This window comes from Danio rerio, chromosome 4 (assembly GCF_052040795.2).
Source record: "Danio rerio strain M-AB ecotype USA chromosome 4, GRCz13ab, whole genome shotgun sequence".
Lineage (NCBI taxonomy): Eukaryota > Metazoa > Chordata > Actinopteri > Cypriniformes > Danionidae > Danio > Danio rerio.
The window spans coordinates 46,132,620-46,157,785 of NC_141024.2; the positions used below are offsets into that span (position 1 = coordinate 46,132,620).

Here is a 25,166-nt window from a genome sequence, read left to right on the forward strand (position 1 = left end):
ACCAACTTGTTTCACGTAGCGCAACAGCGCTGAGAAATCAGTTGAATTTGGCCATGCATTGCTGGAGCTCCTCCACAAAGAAAGAGAGCTGCTTAATACTAGCTTAGGAAGCACTCCCACCTTCCTGTCAAGCACAGTTCTGTCTCTATTAGAGCACACCTCAAGGCATTTGAAGTCTACTCCAAACGGCAGCCAGCTGCGATGCATTTAAGCACCTGATTACAAGGTAACTGTTATTTCACAAAAGAGTGAGTTACTGATTCCATCACAGCAGACCCCACATTGTTGTTATTATATTCAAATCCAGTTATAGAGTATTACTACTCTAATTGTGAATCTTTACTGTTCCTGTTTCAATAGGGTGCTCTTGCTAAAAAGAGCAATGGCAGAGAGAGACTTCCAGTGCAGACTTTAAGATGCTGCAATCTAATCGTGGGAAAGACACTTGCTCCTGAGCAGATTCGAGCTTGGGGATGTGTTGCTGTCACACCAACGAGTCTGCCGTGAGTTTCAAAGAACACATTATACTGACTAGTTGCCAACTTAAATGTACACTCTCATTTCCAGCGGTCACTGAGAACACGCACGCACCAAGCAGTTTGTCCTTGTTTAAAATCACATCTGGCAGCGGTGGGATTTGAACCCACGCCCCCGAAGAGACTGGAGCCTAAATCCAGCGCCTTAGACCCCTCAGCCACGCTACCCTACATGTATGTTTGCAGTGGTCCCTTTTCTGCCCAATTTTACGGAAGCAGAACAGCAGAGAAGACGCAGAGCTTCCTAGTGAAGCCCTTAAACTTTGGCCAAGAAGTCTACATTTGGATGCGAGCTGAAGCGTGCAGTATCACTTTGCAAGTCTGTTTGCTCAAGCAGAGAGGTCATTCTAAAGCATCCTAAAAGGACTGCCTGGGAGCGGATGGGATTTAAACCCACACCCACAAAGAGACTGGAGCCTAAATCCAGCGCCTTAGATCCCTTGGCTACGCTATCCCAGATGACTCCATGCAGTGGTCCCTTTTCTGCCCAATTTTACGGAAGCAGAGAGGACGCCGAGCTTCCTAGTGAAGCCCTTCAACTTTGGCCAAGGAGTCTACGTTTGGATGTGAGTGAAAGCATGCAGTATTACTTTACAAGTATGTTTGCTCAAGCAGAGAGGTCATTCTCAAGCATCCTAAAAGGACTGCCTGGCAGCGGTGGGATTCGAACCCACGCCCCCGAAGAGACTGGAGCCTAAATCCAGCGCCTTAGACCCCTTGGCCACCCTACCCTAGATGTATCCTTGCAGTGGTCCCTTTTCTGCCCAATTGTACGGAAGCAGAACAGCAGAGAAGACGCAGAGCTTCCTAGTGAAGCCCTTAAACTTCGGCCAAGAAGTCTACATTTGGATGCGAGCTGAAGCGTGCAGTATCACTTTGCAAGTCTGTTTGCTCAAGCAGCGAGGTCATTCTCAAGCATCCTTAAAGTACTGCCTGGCAGCGGATGGGATTTGAACCCACACCCACAAAGAGACTGGGGCCTAAATCCAGCGCCTTAGATCCCTTGGCTACGCTATCCCAGATGACTCCATGCAGTGGTCCCTTTTCTGCCCAATTTTACGGAAGCAGAGAGGACGCCGAGCTTCCTAGTGAAGTCCTTCAACTTTGGCCAAGGAGTCTACGTTTGGATGTGAGTGAAAGCATGCAGTATTACTTTACAAGTATGTTTGCTCAAGCAGAGAGGTCATTCTCAAGCATCCTAAAAGGACTGCCTGGCAGCGGTGGGATTCGAACCCACGCCCCCGAAGAGACTGGAGCCTTAATCCAGCGCCTTAGACCGCTCGGCCACGCTACCTTGCCAAGCTGCTTTCCCTGAGCAGTTTTCACACCAACTTGTTTCACGTAGCGCAACAGCGCTGGGAAATCAGTTGAATTTGGCCATGCATTGCTGGAGCTCCTCCACAAAGAAAGAGAGCTGCTTAATACTAGCTTAGAAAGCACTCCCACCTTCCTGTCAAGCACAGTTCTGTCTCTATTAGAGCACACCTCAAGGCATTTGAAGTCTACTCCAAACGGCAGCCAGCTGCGATGCATTTAAGCACCTGATTACAAGGTAACTGTTATTTCACAAAAGAGTGAGTTACTGATTCCATCACAGCAGACCCCACATTGTTGTTATTATATTCAAATCCAGTTATAGAGTATTACTACTCTAATTGTGAATCTTTACTGTTCCTGTTTCAATAGGGTGCTCTTGCTAAAAGGAGCAATGGCAGAGAGAGACTTCCAGTGCAGACTTTAAGATGCTGCAATCTAATCGTGGGAAAGACACTTGCTCCTGAGCAGATTCGAGCTTGGGGATGTGTTGCTGTCACACCAACGAGTCTGCTGTGAGTTTCAAAGAACACATTATACTGAATAGTTGCCAACTTAAATGTACACTCTCATTTCCAGCGGTCACTGAGAACACGCACGCACTCAAGCAGTTTGTCCGTTTAAAATCACATTTGGCAGCGGTGGGATTTGAACCCACGCCCCCGAAGAGACTGGAGCCTAAATCCAGCGCCTTAGACCGCTCAGCCACGCTACCTTAGATGTATGTTTGCAGTGGTCCCTTTTCTGCCCAATTTTACGGAAGCAGAACAGCAGAGAAGACGCAGAGCTTCCTAGTGAAGCCCTTAAACTTTGGCCAAGAAGTCTACATTTGGATGCGAGCTGAAGCGTGCAGTATCACTTTGCAAGTCTGTTTGCTCAAGCAGAGAGGTCATTCTCAAGCATCCTAAAAGGACTGCCTGGCAGCGGATGGGATTTGAACCCACACCCACAAAGAGACTGGAGCCTAAATCCAGCGCCTTAGATCCCTTGGCTACGCTATCCCAGATGACTCCATGCAGTGGTCCCTTTTCTGCCCAATTTTACGGAAGCAGAGAGGACGCCGAGCTTCCTAGTGAAGACCTTCAACTTTGGCCAAGGAGTCTACGTTTGCATGTGAGTGAAAGCATGCACTATTACTTTACAAATATGTTTGCTCAAGCAGAGAGGTCATTCTCAAGCATCCTAAAAGGACTGCCTGGCAGCGGTGGGATTCGAACCCACGCCCCCGAAGAGACTGGAGCCTTAATCCAGCGCCTTAGACCGCTCGGCCACGCTACCTTGCCAAGCTGCTTTCCCTGAGCAGTTTTCACACCAACTTGTTTCACGTAGCGCAACAGCGCTGGGAAATCAGTTGAATTTGGCCATGCATTGCTGGAGCTCCTCCACAAAGAAAGAGAGCTGCTTAATACTAGCTTAGGAAGCACTCCCACCTTCCTGTCAAGCACAGTTCTGTATCTATTACTGGATACAGCATCATGTCTAGAGCATCATGTCTAGACCAATTATGTCCTCTTGCATCCAGGCCAGCCCGTGCCAGTCCTCCTGCACCCTGGCTCTCGGATGCTCTCCTTGAGCATCGATCAAAACTTCGAGCTGCAGAAAGAATTTGGCGGAAAACTAAAAATCCTGCACAGCTCTTAACATACCAAACTCTTCTGTCCTCTTTCTCGGCTGAGGTTACTTCGGCAAAGCAGACATATTACCGTCTGAAAATCAACAATGCCACTAATCCTCGCCTACTTTTTAAAACATTTTCCTCCCTCCTCTATCCTCCTCCTCCACCCGCATCCTCTAAACTTACTACTGATGACTTTGCTACATTCTTTTGCACCAAAACTGCAAAAATCAGTGCTCAATTTGCTGCACCTACAACAAACACGCAAGGTACACCACCAACACCACACACACTCACCTCTTTTTCTCAGCTCTCTGAGTCTGAGGTGTCCAAACTGGTGCTATCTAGCCATGCAACCACCTGTCCACTCAATCCCATTCCCTCTCATCTCTTGCAAGCCATCTCTCCTGCAGTCATACCAACACTGACTCACATAATTAACACATCTCTTGACTCTGGTTTATTCCCCACTTCATTTAAGCAGGCTAGGGTAACCCCACTGCTAAAGAAACCCAACCTGGACCATATGCTACTTGAAAACTACAGACCAGTATCCCTGCTTCCATTCATGTCCAAGATTCTGGAGAAAGTAGTGTTCAATCAAGTCCTGGACTTTCTTACTCAAAACAATCTCATGGACAACAAGCAATCCGGCTTTAAGAAAGGCCACTCAACTGAGACTGCCCTGCTCTCGGTCGTGGAGGATCTCAGACTGGCTAAAGCAGACTCTAAATCATCAGTCCTCATTTTGCTGGACTTGTCAGCTGCTTTTGACACTGTCAACCACCAGATCCTGCTATCTACGCTGGAGTCACTGGGCGTTGCGGGCACTGTTATACAATGGTTCAGATCTTACCTCACTGACAGATCATTCAGGGTGTCTTGGAGGGGTGAGGTGTCCAATCTACAGCATCTAAACACTGGGGTACCTCAAGGCTCTGTTCTTGGGCCACTTCTCTTCTCCATCTACACATCATCTCTAGGACCAGTCATCCAGAGACATGGATTCTCCTACCACTGCTATGCTGATGATACCCAGCTATACCTCTCTTTTCATCCTGATGATCCCTCGGTTCCAGCTCGCATTTCAGCCTGCCTGTTGGATATTTCACACTGGATGAAAGATCATCATCTTCAGCTGAACCTCACAAAAACGGAAATGCTTGTAGTTTCTGCCAACTCGACTCTACACCATAACTTTTCAATCCAGATGGATGGGGCAACCATTACTGCATCCAAAATGGTGAAAAGCCTTGGAGTAACGATTGATGACCAACTAAACTTCTCTGACCACATCTCTAGAACTGCTCGATCGTGCAGATTCACACTCTATAACATCAGAAAGATCCAACCCTTCTTATCTGAACATGCAGCTCAACTCCTTGTTCAAGCTCTTGTTCTCTCCAAACTGGATTACTGTAACTCTCTACTAGCTGGGCTTCCAGCTAACTCTATCAAGCCTCTTCAACTGCTCCAGAATGCAGCAGCACGAGTGGTCTTCAATGAACCTAAACGAGCACATGTCACTCCGCTGCTAGTCCGTTTGCACTGGCTGCCAGTTGCTGCTCGCATCAAATTCAAAGCTCTGATGTTTGCCTACAAAGTGACTTCTGGCCTTGCTCCTTCTTATCTGCTCTCGCTTCTGCAGATCTATGTGCCCTCCAGAAACTTGCGTTCTGTGAATGAACGTCGCCTCGTGGTTCCATCCCATAGGGGGAAGAAATCACTTTCGCGAACGCTCACGCTCAATCTGCCCAGTTGGTGGAATGAACTCCCTAACTGCATCAGAACAGCAGAGTCACTCGCTACTTTCAAGAAACGACTAAAAACTCAACTATTTAGTCTCCACTACACTTCCTAATCTGTAATTGCCTCTCTGAATATCACACTAACTGTACAAAAAAAAAAAAAAAACTAATACTACTAATACTTCCCTTCTTAGACTTTACAGACCTGAAACTTGCTTATAGCACTTATTCATTGTTGCTCTTGGTTGTGTAAATTGCTTCCTTGTCCTCATTTGTAAGTCGCTTTGGATAAAAGCGTCTGCTAAATGACTAAAAAAAAAAAAAAAAAAAAAAAAAAAAAAAACTGTTTTTTACAAACCTTGTTCCATCTTCTATGTTTGTGCCAGGATACAATCTTCTTTTAATTTTAGATATGGGGAAAACTCCCCATCTCTCTAGCTTGCTTAAAATTTCTTCATCTGCTAGGTAAACAGGCAGATGCTTGAACGAAACAACATAGTCTCTGTTTTGTAACCTCCGTACTTCAGATTTCACTCCTTTAATTGTCAATCCATTGTCTATTAAAATTTCCGTGTCATCTTCAGTCTCCATTGTTACTTCATACTCCCTTTGTTTGTTTGGGTCTCACCGCCAGAATTCTTCCTGCTCCAATCAGCTCTGTGACTGCTTTGTTTATATCAAATCTTCTTGCATCTTTTACATTTTCTACTCCTACAGTTACTGTTGCTTCCTTTGTGCATACTCTTCTTTGTACCTCTTGCTTATCCTTACCTTTCTCACCTCTTCGTTGGCCGGGCTCTTCATTTTATTTATCTCTTTGTCTGTTGTCAAGTCCGTTTTCTTTATCTCTTCGTCTGTTATCCAGCCCATTTTCTTTATCCTTTCGTGCAAGTCCCTCCATTTCCATGTCGTTGCCGGGGAATCTGTCCATGATTAAAAATAAAACACACTACATAACCACCCTTCAGTCAGCAAAATGCTGCTGTTAGGTGGTTTTTAAAGACAAAAAAGAAAACAAACAAACAAAAACAATCAAGGTCAAAAAACAAAAAGGTAGACAAACAAAATGGGGAGAGCCTTTCTCTCCTTACTGCTGCCAACTCACTTGCTGTTTGCTCTATAGCTCCCTCAGGGTGGTGTGGCCGTAAGCAATGACAGCTGTCAAGTGTTGGCTATTGAAACTAGGCGCAGCCCCAGGAGGCGAGCACAGATCCATGCCCTTGTATCGTGGATCATCCAGTGAGCAGAGAGCCAATTGAGAATGTGCGTAAAAGCAAATCTGAATGTTTCCGCCCAGTCTCTAACAGGAGACCCTCCGCTTGTAAAGCCATCGTGAAAACCACAGGAGCCTCCGGTTAGGGTGAGAGCACTGTCTTGTGGTGCCAGCGTAAAGAGAGACGTAAAGTCACTTTCCACAATGTTTTCATTCAATGTTCTACGCTGGTGGAATCACCTTCCCATTCCCACTCGGATTACGGATACACTGGTGTCCTTCAAACGACAGCTAACACCCATCTCTTCAAAGTACACCCGAACCCCGGTGAATATCCCTCTCTCTAAAGAAAACGAAACTCCTACTCCAGCACTAAATTCTCTGAGCACAAACAAATTACTTGGAATAAATAGCCCTTTTTCGTATGCATTGCCTCGTCTTGTTGAATACCTCCACTATTGTATGTCGCTTTGGACAAAAGTGTCCGCTAATTGTATGCTTCCGACCAGTTTCGAACAGGAGACCTTTAGCGTGTAATGCAAACATGATAAACACTACACTACGGAAACCAATAGGCCAGTGCTGCTTCAAGTATTTATAGTCTTTTTTTTAGAGCTGTCTTGTACGGTCTGCACCGTGAAGGGCCAGCAAACGCACTGGCCACCTGCTCATGCACGACACAAAGCTAAAAGAAATCAGATTCTACGCAAGTTTGCGACACCGCGAGGGGAGGTAAACACTGGGTTGAATTCAAACTTCTAGCCTCACACCGCTCTGCAGAAAGAATGTATTCAGTGAACGTCAGTACTCAACAGAAGCCTGATTTGACAATTGTCATAAAAGCCAGAGACTGTTTCCGCCCAGTTTCGAACTGGGGACCTTTCGCGTGTGAGGCGAACGTGATAACCACTACACTACGGAAACCTTCAGGCAAATCAGGCAGATAACCCTTTTTGATTGGGTGCCTGTCGACGATCATTGCTGGTGCGGCAGTGGATGCTATTATTTTCTCGCCAAAACAAGAGCACTGTTTCTGCTCAGTTTCAAACCAAGGACCTTTCGCATGCTAGGCAAACGTGATGACCACTACACTAGAGAAACCCCAAAAGCGCTCTCACCAGCGAAGTTAGGCCTGCAAGGATAAAACAAGGTGTACTCGTTTGTCAATCAAGCGGACAAAGCCAACTCAGCGTGACAAGCTCCCTGCAGGTATTAGGGCCAATTTACAATCTGGGCCCAACACAGCTGTACAGGTCCTTGCGAAATGTCCCCTTTCGTCACATTTGAAGCACCTGAATTCTGGGCGTTCCTTCATCACATGTTCTGAGCTCATGCATAGTTGACAGGTTTTTACCTGATTGGTGTGCATGACTCTAAAGTGCTGTGGCCCTTCCGCCGTCTTGATCACAAGTTTTTGGATTTGTCAGGGAAACCAGAGCACCCAGAGGAAACCCACACGAACATGGTGAGAACATGCAAACTCCACACAGAAACACCAACTGACCCATCTTAGGCTCGAACTAGTGACCTTCTTGCTGGGAGGCGAATATGCTACCCACTGCACCACCATGCAGCCACCATATACATTCTTTTTCTAAAATGTATATATATTTTAATTCTCAGCTCTGCAATTTAACTATTTTTGTGGCAAATATTTTTTTCATTATCTTTCAAACAGTAGGCGAAAAAAAAACTAATTTTAGAATAACAATTAAATTGCCGGCAATGTGGTGGCGCTGAGGGTAGAACGTTCGCCTCACAGTTAGAAATTCGTTGGTTCGAGCCTCAGCTAGGTCAGGTGGCATTTCTGTGTGGAGTTTGCATGTTCTCGCTGTGTTTGTGTGGGTGTCCTCTGGGTGCTCTGGTTTCCTCCACAAATCCAAAGACATGTGGTACAGGTAAATTGAGTAGGCTCAAATATATATATGTGTGTGTGTGTTTGGATGTTTCCCAGTGATGCATTGCAGCTGGAAGGGCATCTGTTGTGTAAAACATGGATGGTGCTGGATAAGCTCTTGGGTTATTCCATTGTAGCAACTCCAGACTAATAAAGGGACTAAGCTGAAAAGAAAATTAATGAATTTAGTCGGAATTTAAAGGTTTTTGCATCTGATTTCAATATTATTATTTTTTTTTAATTATAAGCTAAGCTTATTGTGCTGTAGGTTTTTGCTTCTACATTTTACCAACAGTAAACCGGAGCATTATTGAACAAAGAAACATACAAAAGAACCCTTCCTTTTCATTGATACAACCTTTATGCAAAAATCTCCAAAAATGAGCTCTCTACACTTTTGAGCGAACTCTGTTCATATTCCTGGTGTGAAGCTGATTCTGTTAAATTGCTCCCTGTTCGCAAAGTACAGCTCTGCAATTGCAGCGAGCTGGGCCACTGCATTTTGAGAGACACCTTCTCTCTGGAACGCTCTGGTCATGGTTGCTCCACGTCTTGTCAGCTTCAAAAGCCTTTTGTAGCATGTATGACATCACAAACATTATTAGCTGAAAAACAATTTAAAACAATTAATACCTTTATGACCAAATAATTACAATGCAACCACCTATCGAAAGCCTAATGAGCACATAAACTTACTATATACTTATATAAATAAGTATCAAATGCACATTTGTTTGTGTGTGTGTGTGTGTGTGAGTGTGAGTGAAAGACAGCATGTAGTAGTGTGTGTAAGAGAGAGAGCCAGTACATGTTTATGAGAAAGCATGTAGAAGTGTGTGTGTGAGAGGGAGGGCTTATCTTTGTAAGTGAGAGCATGTACATGTGTCTGTGAGATGTCTATGTGTTTGTGTTGGCAACATTGTATCATTTACAGTCATGCTAAAAAAGTCATTCTGAATTGAATTGAGATAGAATGTAGGTGTGTGTGAGAGAGAGCATGTACAAGAGTGAGTGTGTTAGTGAGAGTGTGTACAAGTGTGTGTGTGTGTGTGTGAGTGAGACTAGTTGAAGACTGAGACTGTGCTGAAATTTCATATGTCCTGAAAACTTGTCAGACCAAACAGTTATTTACTTTTTGGTTTTATTTATTTAATAAATGTATATGGTATTTAAGCAAAATTTTAGGGGAACTGGATATAATTATAAAGAATAATATTTTTTACATAATATAAAATTATAATATAAAATTTTATTTTATATAATAATAGGCCTACACACACACACACACACACATGTGAGGGTCCATCTATTAGTCCCATGACGGAGCTAACAGCATGGGTGAAGGTTAAATGCGTGTAAACCTTTAAGCACATGTGAAAAAAGATATTTTTGTTTGTTATAATTTATTTTAATTTGTTTCTAGCTCTGAATTTTAATCTGACTCCAATTTAAAATAATTTTAGATTTAGATTCATCTAATTCAAGCTGATTACCTTATAGGTTGTGATTAGGTCTAATTTAGATTGATTAACCTAATAAATCCTTATATTCAATTAATGTTTCATCGTTTACTCAAAGTCGCTTAGAGTCAGTATGCTGGCCAGTTTCATCTGCTCACGGACATATCTTCTCCAGTTCCGATTCTTAGCAGATAAGCTAATTTCCTTTAAGTAATAATAGGCCGCCCCATGCTTGCTCATACTTAAAGAAAGTTTGATTTAGCCCCTAGATTATATCATACCCCTAGATTATATCATCAGTGATTGTCAGAAATCAACAGGTCTCTAATGCTGTGCCCATGCTCCATCCATTGCGCCTGAATGGATGACTAATCCTGGTCATAGGCTGCGGAAACATCAGCCTAAACAATCTACTAGATTTAAATGATTTCAGGAGATATTAGAGTTAAAGAAGAATTTTACATTTATTTGTCAGGAAAAGATTTTCTATTGCAGTTCACATAATTAAACCAAATAAGCCAATCAAGATTGTACAACATAATTTACTTAAAGATACATTTAAGAGTTAAAGAGGAATACCTGACCATGTAGAAATACATTGCAGCATATAGGTCCTGATGCAGAGCTCAGAGACTCACAACCTGCAATGGGGTATCCTGTTTACAGGATCCCACGGACACTTCTGCACCCTTTGCCTAAATACTCAAATCATTATAAATTCAAGACAATAAAAGCTTCACCAAGACTCTTGCCTGGTCATGAGTTGATGCGAAGACCATTTTCTCTGGAGTGGAGCATCTGGCAAAGATCTTATTAAAGTAAAACCCAAATCAACTGATATAAAGGAGATTGTAAAATATTACAGTGAAATTAAGACCTCTTTATCAATCACACAGAGACATTTAAAAGCACACCAAACATGAATATAAAGCAACAAGATACACCATATTAAGAATTTAAACATTCTGTGTGGAATGTGAGTGAGCTGCTCTGGTGGAGAAGGTAAAGTCCAGGGCAAAGAGGGGGGCTCAGGATGCACGATTAAGACAACCTGAACAACAGGTTTTCCAGCTGATCTTCTTCTCACATTGAAAATTTTATTGTTTTAGTGCCTGACCATTCTCATGGTCTTGTCTCGTGTGGAGTTCCATAACAGTTTGCAGATTTTAATATTATGGAGAGATATAGCCATCCTTACATTATTATGTGCATATCTAATCTTAAACTGTAGTTCCACTGTACACTGCAACGAGAACCTCAGTCAATAATATTTATGTGAAACTGAATTTTGTTGCATCATATGATCATATTTTAAACTTCTCATAAAATCATCAAACAATGTGTACCTAAAAAGCATTTTGTAAAAAATAAAAAAGGTCTGTCCTATTGTCACTAAGTTATTGTTACTTTTTCCTACTGGATATGTGGTTTATATCTAGTATATAAATATTGATTTGTCTATTTGCTGGCTTGCTATCAGAAAACAAACACTAAGCTAGGCGATAAATGAATTAAATTCTACAATTACAAGTGATTTGTAATTTGTTCATTTATACCCCATTTTTGATTAATAATGTTTTTCTATGCAGACTTTATGTGTTGGTCTAATATGTGTATAAAGAAAGATTTCATTTGCATTTACTCATTTAGCATCTTTTATACTGCGACCAACAACTAATGACAAAAGAAGAAACAGACTCAGTCTACCAAAAGTTCAGAGCTTGTGTTTTTAAATGCTATCAAACCTTAAGCCAAGTCCAACAAGTAAAGCCACACAGTATTGTTTTAAAGCTTATTTAATTTAATTTTTTTTTAAAAATGCACTGTTCTATTCTAAAGTCAAGTTGTTAAGCTCATTAGGCCCTGTGGCTTTTGTATTTTTATTTGTATAATTTTTCACTTAAATTGCTATTTCATAAAGACATCTATTGGAAAGAGTTGCCATATTTGATATAAAGCTTTTATGGCACAAATGTGTTATTTAATTTAAAGCTTACTTGTTTTTATTTATTATAAAGCCTAGCTTGATGTGCTTGATGTTTTTCTTTTGATTATTTTATTGTTGTGAAAAACTATTCACAAAGACAATTTGATTTATTAAATAATTCATCTCTTATGCATTCTTTCATGTTATGTGACAAAATGAATGAATGACTCGGATAAACTAAAAGATTAATTAATTCGCTCATGTGACATTGTGTAGTGCGAGACAAGATCAGTTCATTTTTCGAGTCCTCTATCGGGTCTGAGGTGTTCGTTCACCACGTGAAAGACTAAAGCCTAGCCCAGTGGTTCTCAAACTTTTTTCACTAAGTACCACCTTAGAAAAAAATTGTCTCTCCAAGCACCACCTTACGACGCTATTTTTAACCAGTATTAAAAATAGCGTCATAGGCCTAATTAAGCAGCTACAGGTGTGCACAGTTTAAAAACGATGCAGATTAATTTCTATTATGAAGAATATGTATTATTATCAGTCACTTTAAACATTTGAAATAGTCTGAACATTAACTGTGCTTGCAGATTAAAAAAAAAAAAGTTTTTGTTAAAATGTGCTTTTAAAAGTTCATTAAAAATGGCGTTGTTCTTAAAGTAAAAAGAAAACTGCTGTACTTAAATCTAAAGTATTCATTGTAGCCTATTCATCACAAGCTGGAGATGTTGCTTTTACCTTATAAATATAGGCTATATGTCACATTCCTACACTTTCAGAAAAATCTTGAAATATATGTTAAATGTACATATGACATGGTTCATACAGGCACAGCCTAATGAAAATCAATTCCAGCACCTATTTTTTTTTCAAGACTGACATGTATTGAAGACCTGAAAAGTATTCTCAGCAACCCATAAAACATTGCATAGGAATAGATACAAATAAAAAACATAAAAATAATATTTATTAGTCATATATTAATAATATAATAAACCTGCACTAAATGCTTGTGAAATCTTTTTTTTGTACTTAAGTAAAAATACTATTACACTGCTAAAATAACACAAATTTTAGTAAATAATATTAATATTAGGTAAAAGTACAAAGTACTCTTTTAAAAAGTACTAGTTGGTTACTTTTGAAAAAAAAAATCAGATTTTCATTATGAAATAACTTTTTTTTACGTGGAAACCTGATTGAATGGTTTAATTGCTTAAATTCCAAACCTACATGTACAGGAAATTGCACTAACAAAGAAAGTATGGTCGATTTTTCCTTTCATGACAATTAATCTTTTTCAATAGCACTGGTAAAACTACCAAATAATCTTTAAGGCCATAGAGACACTTTTTGCCATTTTTTTAAACGATATTTACAAGCTTTGAAAGGTTTAATTGAAGTATATGGTAAAAAGATTTAATTTAGCCCTTTATTTACATATTTTACACTATTTTTCTTTACAATATGGCAAATTTGTTTCTTAAAAAGCTGTACATCACATGTAGATTTTATTTTACATTTAACCTAATCTAAAATAGAAACTTTAAAAAAAATACAAGTACACTGTCAGTAAAAAATAAATAAATAAAACAAATGACTTAATTTTACTTGAGGTATTTGAAATGAAAACACTACATTAATCAAAGCAGTGCTTTAAGAGCCTTATTGTTAATTTTGATAAATAAACAATAAGTAACAACGGATTGCTTTGACCTGTAATGCTTTAAGACAGATCAGAATACAGCTTAATGTATAAATCACACAAATACCTCATCCAGAAACATTTCCAGCATAATTCTTTTGTCGTAAAGAAAAAAAAATAAAAAATACACCTTTGCTAAAAGTAAGTTTCACTTCACAACACAGCCAAATAAGAAGACCATTAGCATTGTCATCGATCATGTATCAATCTATTTCTAAATACTTAATAACTTTGAATACTTTTGACTAAATTTAGTCAAGGAGCAAAGATAAATAATGTCTACTTTAATAGGTGAAATATCGCGATTGTATTTAATCCGAGCACACAGGCGATCCTGAGAGGACTTTCAGTTCATTTGAAAAAAAAAGCATAATTAAGAGCTCGCATATCTGTTTTAGCGATTTGCGTACATGAATGCGCTCTCGTGTTAAAATAAAGCACTCGCCACATTTGTAGAAATGAGTTATTGCGCAATACCTCCATTCCCGCGCCGCCATTCAGACTGTATTTAGAGGAGTGACAGCTCAGAGGCGAGAGACTGGCTGTCGGAGAGCGAAACGTGTTTGTAGATCATCAAAAAGGCAGGAAATATGTCCGCGGTTTAATTACTCTGCTAGACATCTCTATAGTGAAAACATCCGAGAAGCATTATTCCAACAAAACATTTGTTTTTAAGTTGTTTTTTCTGTCTCTGCAACACAGAAAGCATTTGTCCCGCCCTTACGTTTCACGCAACTAGACAAGGTCGACTGTGATTGGCCACTTTTCATGTCAGTCAAATCACGCTTCAGAATTAATTCTTAAACTTCGTCAAATGATTTACAACAGCTTATGACACATTGCACTAAAATAAACATTCTAAGCACAGCGTTATGATCGTACGCTTCACAAAACAGCCAATGCTGATCACATCAATGTTATATTACGCATTAAAGGATTAAAAGTGTTAATTGTTTCTTTCATTATTCAGCGGTTCCTTCGCGTACCACTAGGAGGAAGCCCGCGTACCACTACCACAGTTTGAGAACCACTGGCCTAGCCAATTATATGCATTTAGAGCCAGAAAAATAATTGATCCATTCACCTCTCAAGGCCTCGTTCTGAGTCGTTCATCACGTGAAAGAAAGAAGCCAATCGTATGCATTTAGAGCCGGAAAAAGAATTGATCCGTTCACCTCTCGAGTCCTCGGGTTTGAGTCATTCGTTCAAGTGATGACCGAACGACTCAAGAACCAGAAGACTCGAAAGGTGAACTAATTATCATGGCTCCTATCGGCTCAGACTGGGTACATTGGTTAAGATTATATGTGAATGTCAGTGTAATGTGAACGCACCACTGACATTTGAAGACATGAAGAGGTGAGCAGGTAAACATTGAATTATTATTTTTTCATTCTTATAGTATTCTATTTATGACTTATTTGTTGTGTAATCAACCTTCTGGGCTAGTTGTAGATGTGTTTGGAAGCATTTTGTAACATTTTAATACAATTTTGGCAAATTGAACCGAATAAACAAAATGACTCGAAAAAACATTTGTACATCTCGATGAACGAGACTCAAAGATCCTAGTCAGTAAAATGATCCGAACTTCCCATCACTATTGAGTATGCGAAATTCTGTTGTACGCCGCTGCAAAAAGGGGCGGGATTAAACAAGATGATTAGACATGAATGGTTTCTCTCCAGTGTGGGTCCTCATGTGTCGATGAAGGTTTGATGAAAAGTTAAAACTCTTCCCACACTGAGTGCATGTGAATGGTTTCTCTCCAGTGTGGATTCTCATGTGTTTATAAAGGTCTGATGAGCAGTTAAAACTTTTCCCACATTGAGTGCATTTGAATGGTTTCTCTCCAGTGTGGATTCTCATGTGTGTATAAAGGTTTGATGAGCAATTAAAACTCTTCTCACACTGAGTGCATGTGAATGGTTTCTCTCCAGTGTGAATCCTTATATGTTGATGAAGGTCTGATGAGCGGTTAAAACTTTTCCCACATTGAGTGCATTTGAATGGTTTCTCTCCAGTGTGGATCATCATGTGTCGATTAAGGTGTGATAAGTGGAAGAAACTCTTCCCACACTGAGGGCATGTGAATGGTTTCTCTCCAGTGTGAATCCTCATGTGTCGATGAAGGTTTGATGAAAAGTTAAAACTCTTCCCACACTGAGTGCATGTGAATGGTTTCTCTCCAGTGTGGATTCTCATGTGTGTATTAAGGTTTGATGAGCAGTTAAAATTCTTCTCACACTGAGTGCATGTGAATGGTTTCTCTCCAGTGTGAATCCTCATATGTTGATGAAGGTCTGATGAGCGGTTAAAACTTTTCCCACATTGAGTGCATTTGAATGGTTTCTTTCTAGTGTGGATCCTCATGTGTATATTAAGGTTTGATGATTGGTTGAAACTCTTCCCACACTGAGTGCATGTGAATGGTTTCTCTCCACTGTGGATTCTCATATGAATCTTAAGATTGCCTTTTCTTCCAAAACTCTTTCCACACTGAGTGCAGGTAAAACAATTATTGTCTCTCCTTTTCAAAATATCATCAGTCTGTAAATTAGTTTTTTCCTCAATTTTGACATGATGTTCCTCCTCTTTACTCTCCTCTTTCTCTTCAATTAGGTCTGAAAAAAAAACACTAGTTGTTATCAAGTCTTAAAAACTCTCATCAAAAGCTGAAAAGTGAAAAGACACTGGAAACATTGGCTACACACACTGGAATTTTGATGCACAGTAAATGTAAAATAAATCAAATCATATTGTGTTTGGTCCATTAACGTGTACACATTTAAGCAGATTCAATTCAATTAATCTTTATTTATCTAGTGCTTTTACAATGTAAATTGTTTCAAAGCCGCTTAACATAGAAGTTATAGTTTATGGACTATGCACAAACTCTGCTGACATGGTTCCGGTAGAATATCAGTCAGGTTCTTTACGTCCGCATAGCGCATTATACAGCAAAATTTAATTTTGCGGCGAAACCTAAACGCATCAGAGGATGGCAAAGAAGGGAGATTTGTTCTTAAATTGATGATGATCTAGTGCCAGTGGATGTCCAGCATCTGGAACATCATTATTGTTCAGTTCCAGAACCCACAATAGTTTTTTAATACACCAGATCAGTCTGACAGTCTCCGTGAAGAGGTGGAATGACTAAAGGGAGACTGCTTCGATGCTGCTTTTATTGCTGTTATAAGGTTCTAAAGGTACAGTTAAAAAATTATGTACTAGAATTTACATCATTTAGAATGTAATAGGCAAATAACAGTCTGAAACAAATGTGTCAAGTGCAAGTATTTATATGCAAAACCTAATCAGAGTACCCGAGGTACCGATGGGTGTTACGGCCCTGGATTACTATATGAGGGGTGCCAAACACACCGTGTGAAATACTGCTCATCAGCACCAATCACCTATTGTGCAGTTCTGTACACTGGAGACCTCTTTTGGTTACTGAAACAGCTTTAGCTATCAGTAATGAAGACATTTCTACATTAGAAATATTGCCATCACACAGTGTTGGGCAGTAGCGTCGCTGCAAGTAGTGACGCTACTAGCTTATCTACATTTCTCAGTAGTGTGGTGGTAGTGTCACTACTTTTTAAATTAAATAGCTTTTGTGTAGCGAAGCTATTATTTTAGTCAAGTAGCGTTCACACAAGCTACATTTACCGATCGCAGAACAATAAGTGACAGTACTGACATTCACGGAGCTGTGAGGCCGGTGTCTAGCCGATGAAACTAAATCCATAATGAGGCGAGAAAGACAATTTCTTTTTTTTCCTGTTTTACGGTGGTCAGGATTCTGTTTATCCAGAGTTAGAATGACCCAGAGTTAGATTGACCCAGGGTTAACAATTTTTTGCATATCATCAGCATGCTGAAATCCATTTCTTAATCAGCAAAAGTCATTTTTAGACTGGTTTGTTGGCCAGTTGAAGTCAGTGCAATGCTAAATGTTATTGTTCCACTATAATTTGTTTTTTTTCCCTCATGTCGTCCCACAGCAACATCATATAGTTTAGAATACTGTACAATGTTTTATAATAAATAATTATTTTAGTGTCCATTTCATTCAGCAGATATCAAATTAGTGCATAGTGCATTAGTGAATAATTAAACCATTATGATAAATGGAGTTAAAATGCCCTTTTTGAATAAAAAGTGGAAAGTTTTATTGAGATGGATTGTTGGTGATTGTATGGGTTTTGGCCAGATTGGGTAGCAAAACATGAACAAAGGAAAATGAAGACTTGTTTAAAAAGATTTAGGACCTACAACACAATATTTCAGTAAATTTAGGACTTTTTAAAGCCTGAAATTTAGATTTTGGAATTTACGACATTTTAAGACCCAGCAGAAACCCTGTTAAGAATAGTCCTGGTAATTATTATAATAATGATGTACTTTTAACTCAAATACTATCTGTGAGAACTAGCAACAACTTCTAGAAACAACTTTAAACCCATAAAGTTGATCAAAAAAAGGGGAATTGTGATCAACGTGACATATGCAAATGGAAAGTACTAAGCCAACACCATCACTGTAATAACAGATATCTTCTATGGCAGGGGTGTCCAAACTTTTTGGGCCGAGGGCCAGATGCAAAAACAAATGTTGTCCCGGGCCAAATTTTACATACATCACACAGACATGCATATATATATATATATATATATATATATATATATATATATATATATATATATATATATATATATATATACATATACATTTATATATATATTTATATATATAGATGGATGGATGGATGTGTGCATGTATTTTATTAAGAAATTATTTTATTTTGGTCGTCCAACTGTGTTTCTAGAAAGACTTAAGTTTTTAAAAACTTCTCTGACCACATTTCTAGATCTGCTCGATCGTGCAGATTTGCACTCTATAACATCAGAAAGATCCGACCCTTCTTATCTGAACATGCAGCTCAACTCCTTGTTCAAGCTCTTGTTCTCTCCAAACTGGATTACTGCAACTCTCTACTAGCTGGGCTTCCAGCTAACTCTATCAAGCCTCTTCAACTGCTCCAGAATGCAGCAGCACGGGTTGTCTTCAATGAACCGAAACGAGCACATGTCACTCCGCTGCTAGTCCATTTGCACTGGCTGCCAGTTGCTGCTCGCATCAAATTCAAAACTCTGATGTTTGCCTACAAAGTGACTTCTGGCCTAGCACCTTCTTATCTGCACTCACTTCTGCAGATCTATGTGCCCTCCAGAAACTTGCGTTCTGTGAATGAACGTCGCCTCGTGGTTCCATCCCAAAGAGGGAAAAAATCACTTTCGCGAACGCTCACGCTCAATCTGCCCAGTTGGTGGAATGAACTCCCTAACTGCATCAGAACAGCAGAGTCACTCGCTATTTTCAAGAAACGACTAAAAACTCAACTATTTAGTCTCCACTTCACTTCCTAATCTGCAATTGCCTCTTTGAATATCACACTAATTGTACAAAAAAAAAAAAAAAAAAAAAAAAAAAAACTACTAACACTTCCCTTCTTAGACTTTACAGACATGAAACTTGCCTTTAATACTTATTCATTGTTGCTCTTAGTTGTGCAAATTGCTTCCTTGTCCTCATTTGTAAGTCGCTTTGGATAAAAGCGTCTGCTAAATGACTAAATGTAAATGTAATGTAAATGTAAAAAACTTGAATCTTCTCTGGGCAAATTACAGTTGCAACACTCATCCTTTATAAATTCTCCTTCAGTGAAGTGTTTCCTGTGCTGTGCGATTAGCTGAACTACCTCATAACTCGCCAAACTGCAAAAAATGCTTTTCTTACTTAGATTTTTTGTTGTCTTGTTTTGAGTCCAAATATCTAAAAAATCTAAAAAAAAAAAAAAGTTGTCTTGTTTTGAGAAATAAAATGCTTATATTTTCCCTAATATGCAATTTTTTCCTTAAAACAAGCAAATTAATCTGCCAATGGGGTAAGCAAAATAATCTTATGTCAAAAGGAAAAACAAGATTATTTTGCTTAACCCATTGGCAGATTATTTTAGCTTGTTTTAAGGAAAAACTCACTTAATATTGGCATATTATTTCTCATAACAAATTAGAAAATTCTCCTTTATTTAAGATTTTTTAGATATTTGGACTTGAAACAAGACAAAAAATATAAATAAAAAAACATTTTTTGCAGTGCAGTGTAGAATTTTCTTGCACTTTAATAGCACAAAAAAAAACTGCTGTTGTTGAGCTGATGGGGCGCTGCTAATTGTTTTACTTTCTGATCTCATTCGGCACCAGTGTAAGAGCTGAAGGCCTGATGCTTTGTTTGATAATGTCTTTTAATATTACATTCCTTCATTACTGCAACTGATTCCTGGCAAATTAAACAGATACATTTCCCGCTGACCTCTGTGAAGAAAAATTCTTTGCCCCAACGTGACTGAAACTTCTTGCACTGACTGTTGATTTTCCTTTTTCTTGGTGCGCCATGGCTCGCCAAAATGTGATTATCAATTATGTTTCCTTCAGTTTGGTTGGTTAGTTTTACTTCATAACAAGAAGTAATGACTAATTTAAGGCATGTAATAGCGATACCCGGTGGTTATTTATTGAATTACGTTTATTTTTGTATAGCGGCCAGATTCTATTAATATTGGCCCACGGGCCGTAGTTTGGACACCCCTGTTCTATGGGAATACTGTAAGTCAAATATCCTCAGCTCAGTTAAACTTTTTTATTTGTTTATTGTTTTTATTTATTTTATATAGTGCCAGTGCTTAAGGACACTTTACAAACAGTAGGAGAACAAGAAAAGCAATAACCTTAAGAAGGTAAAGAAAATGGGAGACTAATAATACATAAAATAATGACAAAAGACATGAGAAGAAGTAACAAAAGAAACTCATTCCTGTCTTTCAATGAGTGCTTATGTGAATTAAGGAGAATTAGGCAGCACACTCAGGGCTGCAAGATGGATTATATTTAGTATTCTTATTATTAAAATATATCTGATAGAGGATCAAATGACTGAGTTGGTCTTTGAGAATGAAAATCAACCTGTTTGTTCCTGCAAATCTTCCTGTTTGACTGTGAATGTTTCTTCAATCTTCAGATCTTCACTCTCCTCTTTAATAAACGCCATCTTTATAACAGTGTGGAGATCAGTCGCTTCAGCAGGAGTTTTTCTCTGTGTTTGGACACTTTATTCTGTTTAAAATGAGCAAAACAATAAAAATGTCCTGTTTAAAATAAATAAAACAATATACAGAAACAAAATAATTTATCTTCAACACTTGCTTCAACAGTTTCTTTATATGAGAGTAATTAACAAAAAGAAATCAGGTAAATTAAAAGGTCATTAAAATATGTATTACACACATTTCTGTTAACTTATTCAAAGACCTTCATTACTGTGAGTAAAATAGTACTACGTTGTATAAAGGGTTAAATAATATTGTAAACAGCAGATTCATAATTTAGCATTGGATGAAAATCCTGAAACTTTAATCAATCAGTTTATATTTCGGTAAAAGTTTTAAACACAAACCTCTCTCCAGTCGAATTCCAGCGTAGGAGCGGCGCAGCCTTATGACGTCACACACCACGCCAAAATAAAAGTCTTTTTTGTTTAGCTTTTTTGCCACTTACTGTTGCAGTCATGACTTATTGATACATTTCTCCCTCGTTTTCCACTTTCCACTATATCTGCTCTCTCTCTCTCTATCACAAACACACAAAACGAGAGAGGCACAGATAAACAGTATTTGAAGTTGATCAAAACCTTTAATCTAAACTTTTTTATGGCAATTTTGAAAAACTTTTTGTAATCCACTTTATGATGACTTGCAGGTCTAAAACACATAACTATTAATATCCAAATCTCATCCCTGTAATTATGACATCTACTTTCCTATTTCTACAACTTCATAGGCTATATTTAGGGTTTTAGTGCAGTCTAGGCACTCAGGCATTGTCCACCACCTGTTTCAATCCCCTGAGAACTTTGCTCATCTTCAGAACACAAATGAAGACTTTTTAGATGAAATCTGAGAGTCCCAAGATGCTTAAAGTCCAGAAAAGGAACCAAAAACAAGTGGTTCAATTGTAATGGAGCCCCAAGAACACTTTGTGCCGTTGAACCATAGTTGCTGTTTTTTGTCGCTGTATTCTTCAGTATATCTTTATTTGCATTCAGCAGAAGAAACTCAAACAGGTTTGGATCAAGTAGAGGATGAGTAAATGACAGAATTGTACTTTTTATGTGTACTACCCTTAATGCTTCTTAAAGTAAAGGTAAAGTTAAATATTATTACTGAAGATATTGCTAAAGAATGGCAAGAAACGTAGAATACAGATAATAAGAGACGACAATTCATATGAAAGGGTGCCATTTCCACATTGAAATTTTCTAAATTCTCATTAAGTACAAATAATTAAAAAAAAACTTGCAAGATATCTTAACCCTCCAAAACAGCTATTTTCCCACCTCAGGCTCAAAATCCTTATTAATTGTTGCGTTTCTTTAGGCAAGAGAGCCTCTCTTGTACCACATCGTTACGCACAATATGTATGATATTACAGTAGTAAAAAAATGAATTGCTTTTTAATTTTAAATGTTTTCCAAATTATAAAATGTCCTCTTTTATGCAGCTATCAATAGAAAGTCTGTAGTTTGATTACTTTTTTTATTATTAAATTTTTAACTTTAAAAATAAATTTGACATCTCCATTGCCTCATTTTTTTGACTGAAAAAAACTAATTCACTTAAAACAATACAAATCAACTTACATTTTTATTCATTAAATCCACAAAGCAAGAACACCATTCAACATTAATTTATGTAACATTTCATTTCCTTTTCATAAACCTTTTATAAAAATGACAGTGTGGCATCTGCTGTGACGGGGTTGTTCACTGTGACAGGGTGGTAAGGACAATATGTTTTAAAAGTAATTTAACCAGTTTAAACCTTTTAACAGGTTCAATATTGAAGTTAAAAATATATCACTTTTATTTTGGGGTATGTAAAATTAGGCCGAGGCAGTGGCGCAGTAGGTAGTGCTGTCGCATTACAGCAAGAAGGTTGCTGGTTCGAACCTCGGCTCAGTTGGCGTTTCTTTGTGGAGTTTGCATGTTCTCCCTGCCTTCGCGTGGGTTTCCTCTGGGTGCTCCGGTTTACCCCACAGTCCAAAGACATGCCGTACAGGTGAATTGGGTGGGCTAAATTATCCATAATGTGTGTGTGAATGTGTATGGATGTTTCCCAGAGATGGGTTGCGGCTGGAAGGGCATCCGCTGCGTAAAAACTTGCTGGATAAGTTGGCGGTTCATTCCGCTGTGGCGACCCCGGATTAATAAAGGGACTAAGAAAATGAGTGAAAAAATGAAAGAATAAAATTAGACCAGAGGTAAGATGGACCACCTCGGCTTGATCAGTTGACATTTCTGTGTGGAGTTTGCATGTTCACCCCGTGTTGCTGTGGGTTTTCTCCGGTTTCCCCTACAAGTTCAAACACATGTGGTAAAGGTGAATTGGGTAAGCAAAATTGTCTTTAGTGTATATGTGTGAATGAGTATATGTGTTTCCCATGATGGAAGGGCATCCGCTGCGTAAAAAATATGCTGGATAAGTTGGTGGTTCATTCTGTTGTGGTAACCCCAGATTAATAAAGGGACTAAGCCAAAAAAGAATGAGTGCTGATGTAACGCTTTTCTTCCTGATGACACAAATCACTCAGGCGGACACAGAGAACTGCGTTCTGCGTTGTTTATTCTGTAACAGAAATATACATCCTCTGGCAACAGTATGCATTTAAACATGCATTGCCTTTCTGTATTCAGCAACCATTTTCTGCTGTGTTGCCACATAAAGTCATTTTAACAAAACATTATTTATTTACAAAAGTTCAACATACCTGTAACAGAAATATACATCCTCTGGCAACAGTATGCATTTAAACATGCATCTAAAAAAACCAAACAAATAGTAAGAAATCACCCCTGCACATACTAATGTCATCATTCCAGCTACACATAGCATGAGCAAATTAAACCATACAAAGTTTGTCACACACGGCAATCATTCGACAGATTTGATCTAAAACATCACTTAATGTTCATATTGGGCTTGTATGTGTTATTAATATGTGTTAAAATACAAAATTTGTCACATTTAGCTGGAGCACAGTTTACCTACCGCCTTTCTGTATTCAGCAACCATTTTCTTCTGTAGGCGGGGCTTTGCAGGTGAAAGGTGAAAGAAACAATCAAACACTGTTGCCACAAGAGGTCTCCCAACAACCACAAAATAAACAAAATAACCCATTTTGGTGAAAGACAATTAAACATTATTTTAACCCTCTTACACTGAGCACTGTATGTCCAATAATGTTTAATCTGAACTGTGTACTACTCTTGATGGAAACAGATCTGTCTGCAATTGTTATAAAATGTGAATTGTTTTATTAAAAACAGATTATGAATGTTTGAGTGAAGGATTATGAGTGAATGACTAAAACTGAGTGTGTGAAAGAGAAAGTAATGAAGTGCATGAGAAACCAAACAGAGTTAAATTAAAAGAAAATGACTAAATGAATTGATTAGCCCTATATTAGAATGTTTAATTTCATACATTCATTTTCTTTTCGTCCTAGTCCGTTTATTAATTTAGGGTTGCCACAGCGGAACGAACCGCCAACTTTTCCAGCAGATGTTTTACACAGCGGATGCCCTGCCAGCCGCAACCCATCCCTGGTAAATATCCATACACACCCACTCACATTCATACACTACAGACAATTTAGCTTACTCAATTCACCTGTACCGCATGTCTTTGGACTGTGGGGGAAACCGGAGCAAGCAGAGGAAAGCCACACTAACTCAAGGAGAACATGCAAACTCCACACAGAAATGCCAACTGACCCATCCATGGCTCAAACCAGCGACCTTCTTGCTGTGAGGCGACAGCACTACCTACTGCGCCACTGAGTCACCCCTCTTTGATTTTTATACATCTTCACATTCAAATAGGATGCAGAACCATGCCATCACATCCCTTACCACCCCATCACAATAAAAAATGTGACAGGGTGGTAGCATCCAAAAATAGCCGCAAATCACCTGTGGTCATGTTCCTCACCTAGCTTACAATAATTCAATCTAAATTTACTCTTCTTTAAAATGTAATATAAATAAATAAATAAGTTTACCCTATCTATTTTGCATGACGGGGTGGTTGGGTTGAGCTTGACAGACCCTGTCTAACAAGAAAAAAAAAGAAAAAAAAAAGAAATGTAAATGAATTTTCGTAATTCCCTGCTTTGATATCAATTCTGTTTTGTGATGTCATTTTAAGCAAAAGTACATCATTTACAGATGAAAAAAGTTAGTGTGATGGGGTGATAAGTCAAACTGGGATGCACATTATTTTAAAATTACTTATTTATTTTTTTCATGCTTTCTCTACATAATCCGCTCCACACGTCTATCCAGTATGAATGAGTTTATTCAAAAAAGATTTAACTTTGATGTTGACATGTGTAGCTTCTGCTCAAATCTTCCAGAAACACTCGATCACTTATTTATTATTGTAAATTCACTTTTAACTTCCGATTTATACTTGGCTTTCATTAAAGATGATTTCAGTCCCCCCTATTGTTCTAGAAGATATTATTTTAGAAAGCTGATTTACATTTTTCTTTTTATTTTATTTATTTTAACAGTAAATATGCCTTGCAGTGTTGATTGTTCCCTGTTTTGTGATGTAAACAT

At 38.6% G+C, this 25,166-nt stretch overlaps 1 protein-coding gene and 6 non-coding genes across 10 annotated transcripts in view; all 7 read right to left on the reverse strand.

Moving 5' to 3' along the window:
• LOC141375011 (zinc finger protein) overlaps nucleotides 1-25,166 on the reverse strand; it is a 254,575-nt gene that overhangs the window by 116,525 nt on the left and 112,884 nt on the right. The window contains exons 1-3 of one of the 4 annotated variants that reach the window (XM_088649710.1): nucleotides 20,943-20,985; nucleotides 20,453-20,602; nucleotides 14,888-16,045 (exon numbers count right to left, since the gene is read on the reverse strand). The exons of 2 other annotated variants lie outside the window; for them this stretch is intronic. In XM_088649710.1, the coding sequence (XP_088505836.1) occupies nucleotides 15,072-16,045; nucleotides 20,453-20,537 (1,059 nt within the window). In that variant the 5' untranslated portion in view covers nucleotides 20,538-20,602; nucleotides 20,943-20,985 and the 3' untranslated portion in view covers nucleotides 14,888-15,071. Of the gene's footprint in view, nucleotides 1-14,887; nucleotides 16,046-20,452; nucleotides 20,603-20,942; nucleotides 20,986-25,166 lie in introns of those variants that run through there. One more of the 4 variants, XM_088649709.1, reaches the window with a different exon arrangement.
• On the reverse strand, nucleotides 623-704 carry trnal-uag (transfer RNA leucine (anticodon UAG)). Its single transcript has one exon. It is a non-coding gene; the product is annotated as a tRNA-Leu (tRNA).
• On the reverse strand, nucleotides 1,186-1,267 carry trnal-uag (transfer RNA leucine (anticodon UAG)). The gene has a single exon. It is a non-coding gene; the product is annotated as a tRNA-Leu (tRNA).
• Nucleotides 1,749-1,830, reverse strand: trnal-aag (transfer RNA leucine (anticodon AAG)). Its single transcript has one exon. It is a non-coding gene; the product is annotated as a tRNA-Leu (tRNA).
• On the reverse strand, nucleotides 2,484-2,565 carry trnal-uag (transfer RNA leucine (anticodon UAG)). The gene has a single exon. It is a non-coding gene; the product is annotated as a tRNA-Leu (tRNA).
• trnal-aag (transfer RNA leucine (anticodon AAG)) lies at nucleotides 3,047-3,128 on the reverse strand. The gene has a single exon. It is a non-coding gene; the product is annotated as a tRNA-Leu (tRNA).
• Nucleotides 7,278-7,350, reverse strand: trnav-cac (transfer RNA valine (anticodon CAC)). Its single transcript has one exon. It is a non-coding gene; the product is annotated as a tRNA-Val (tRNA).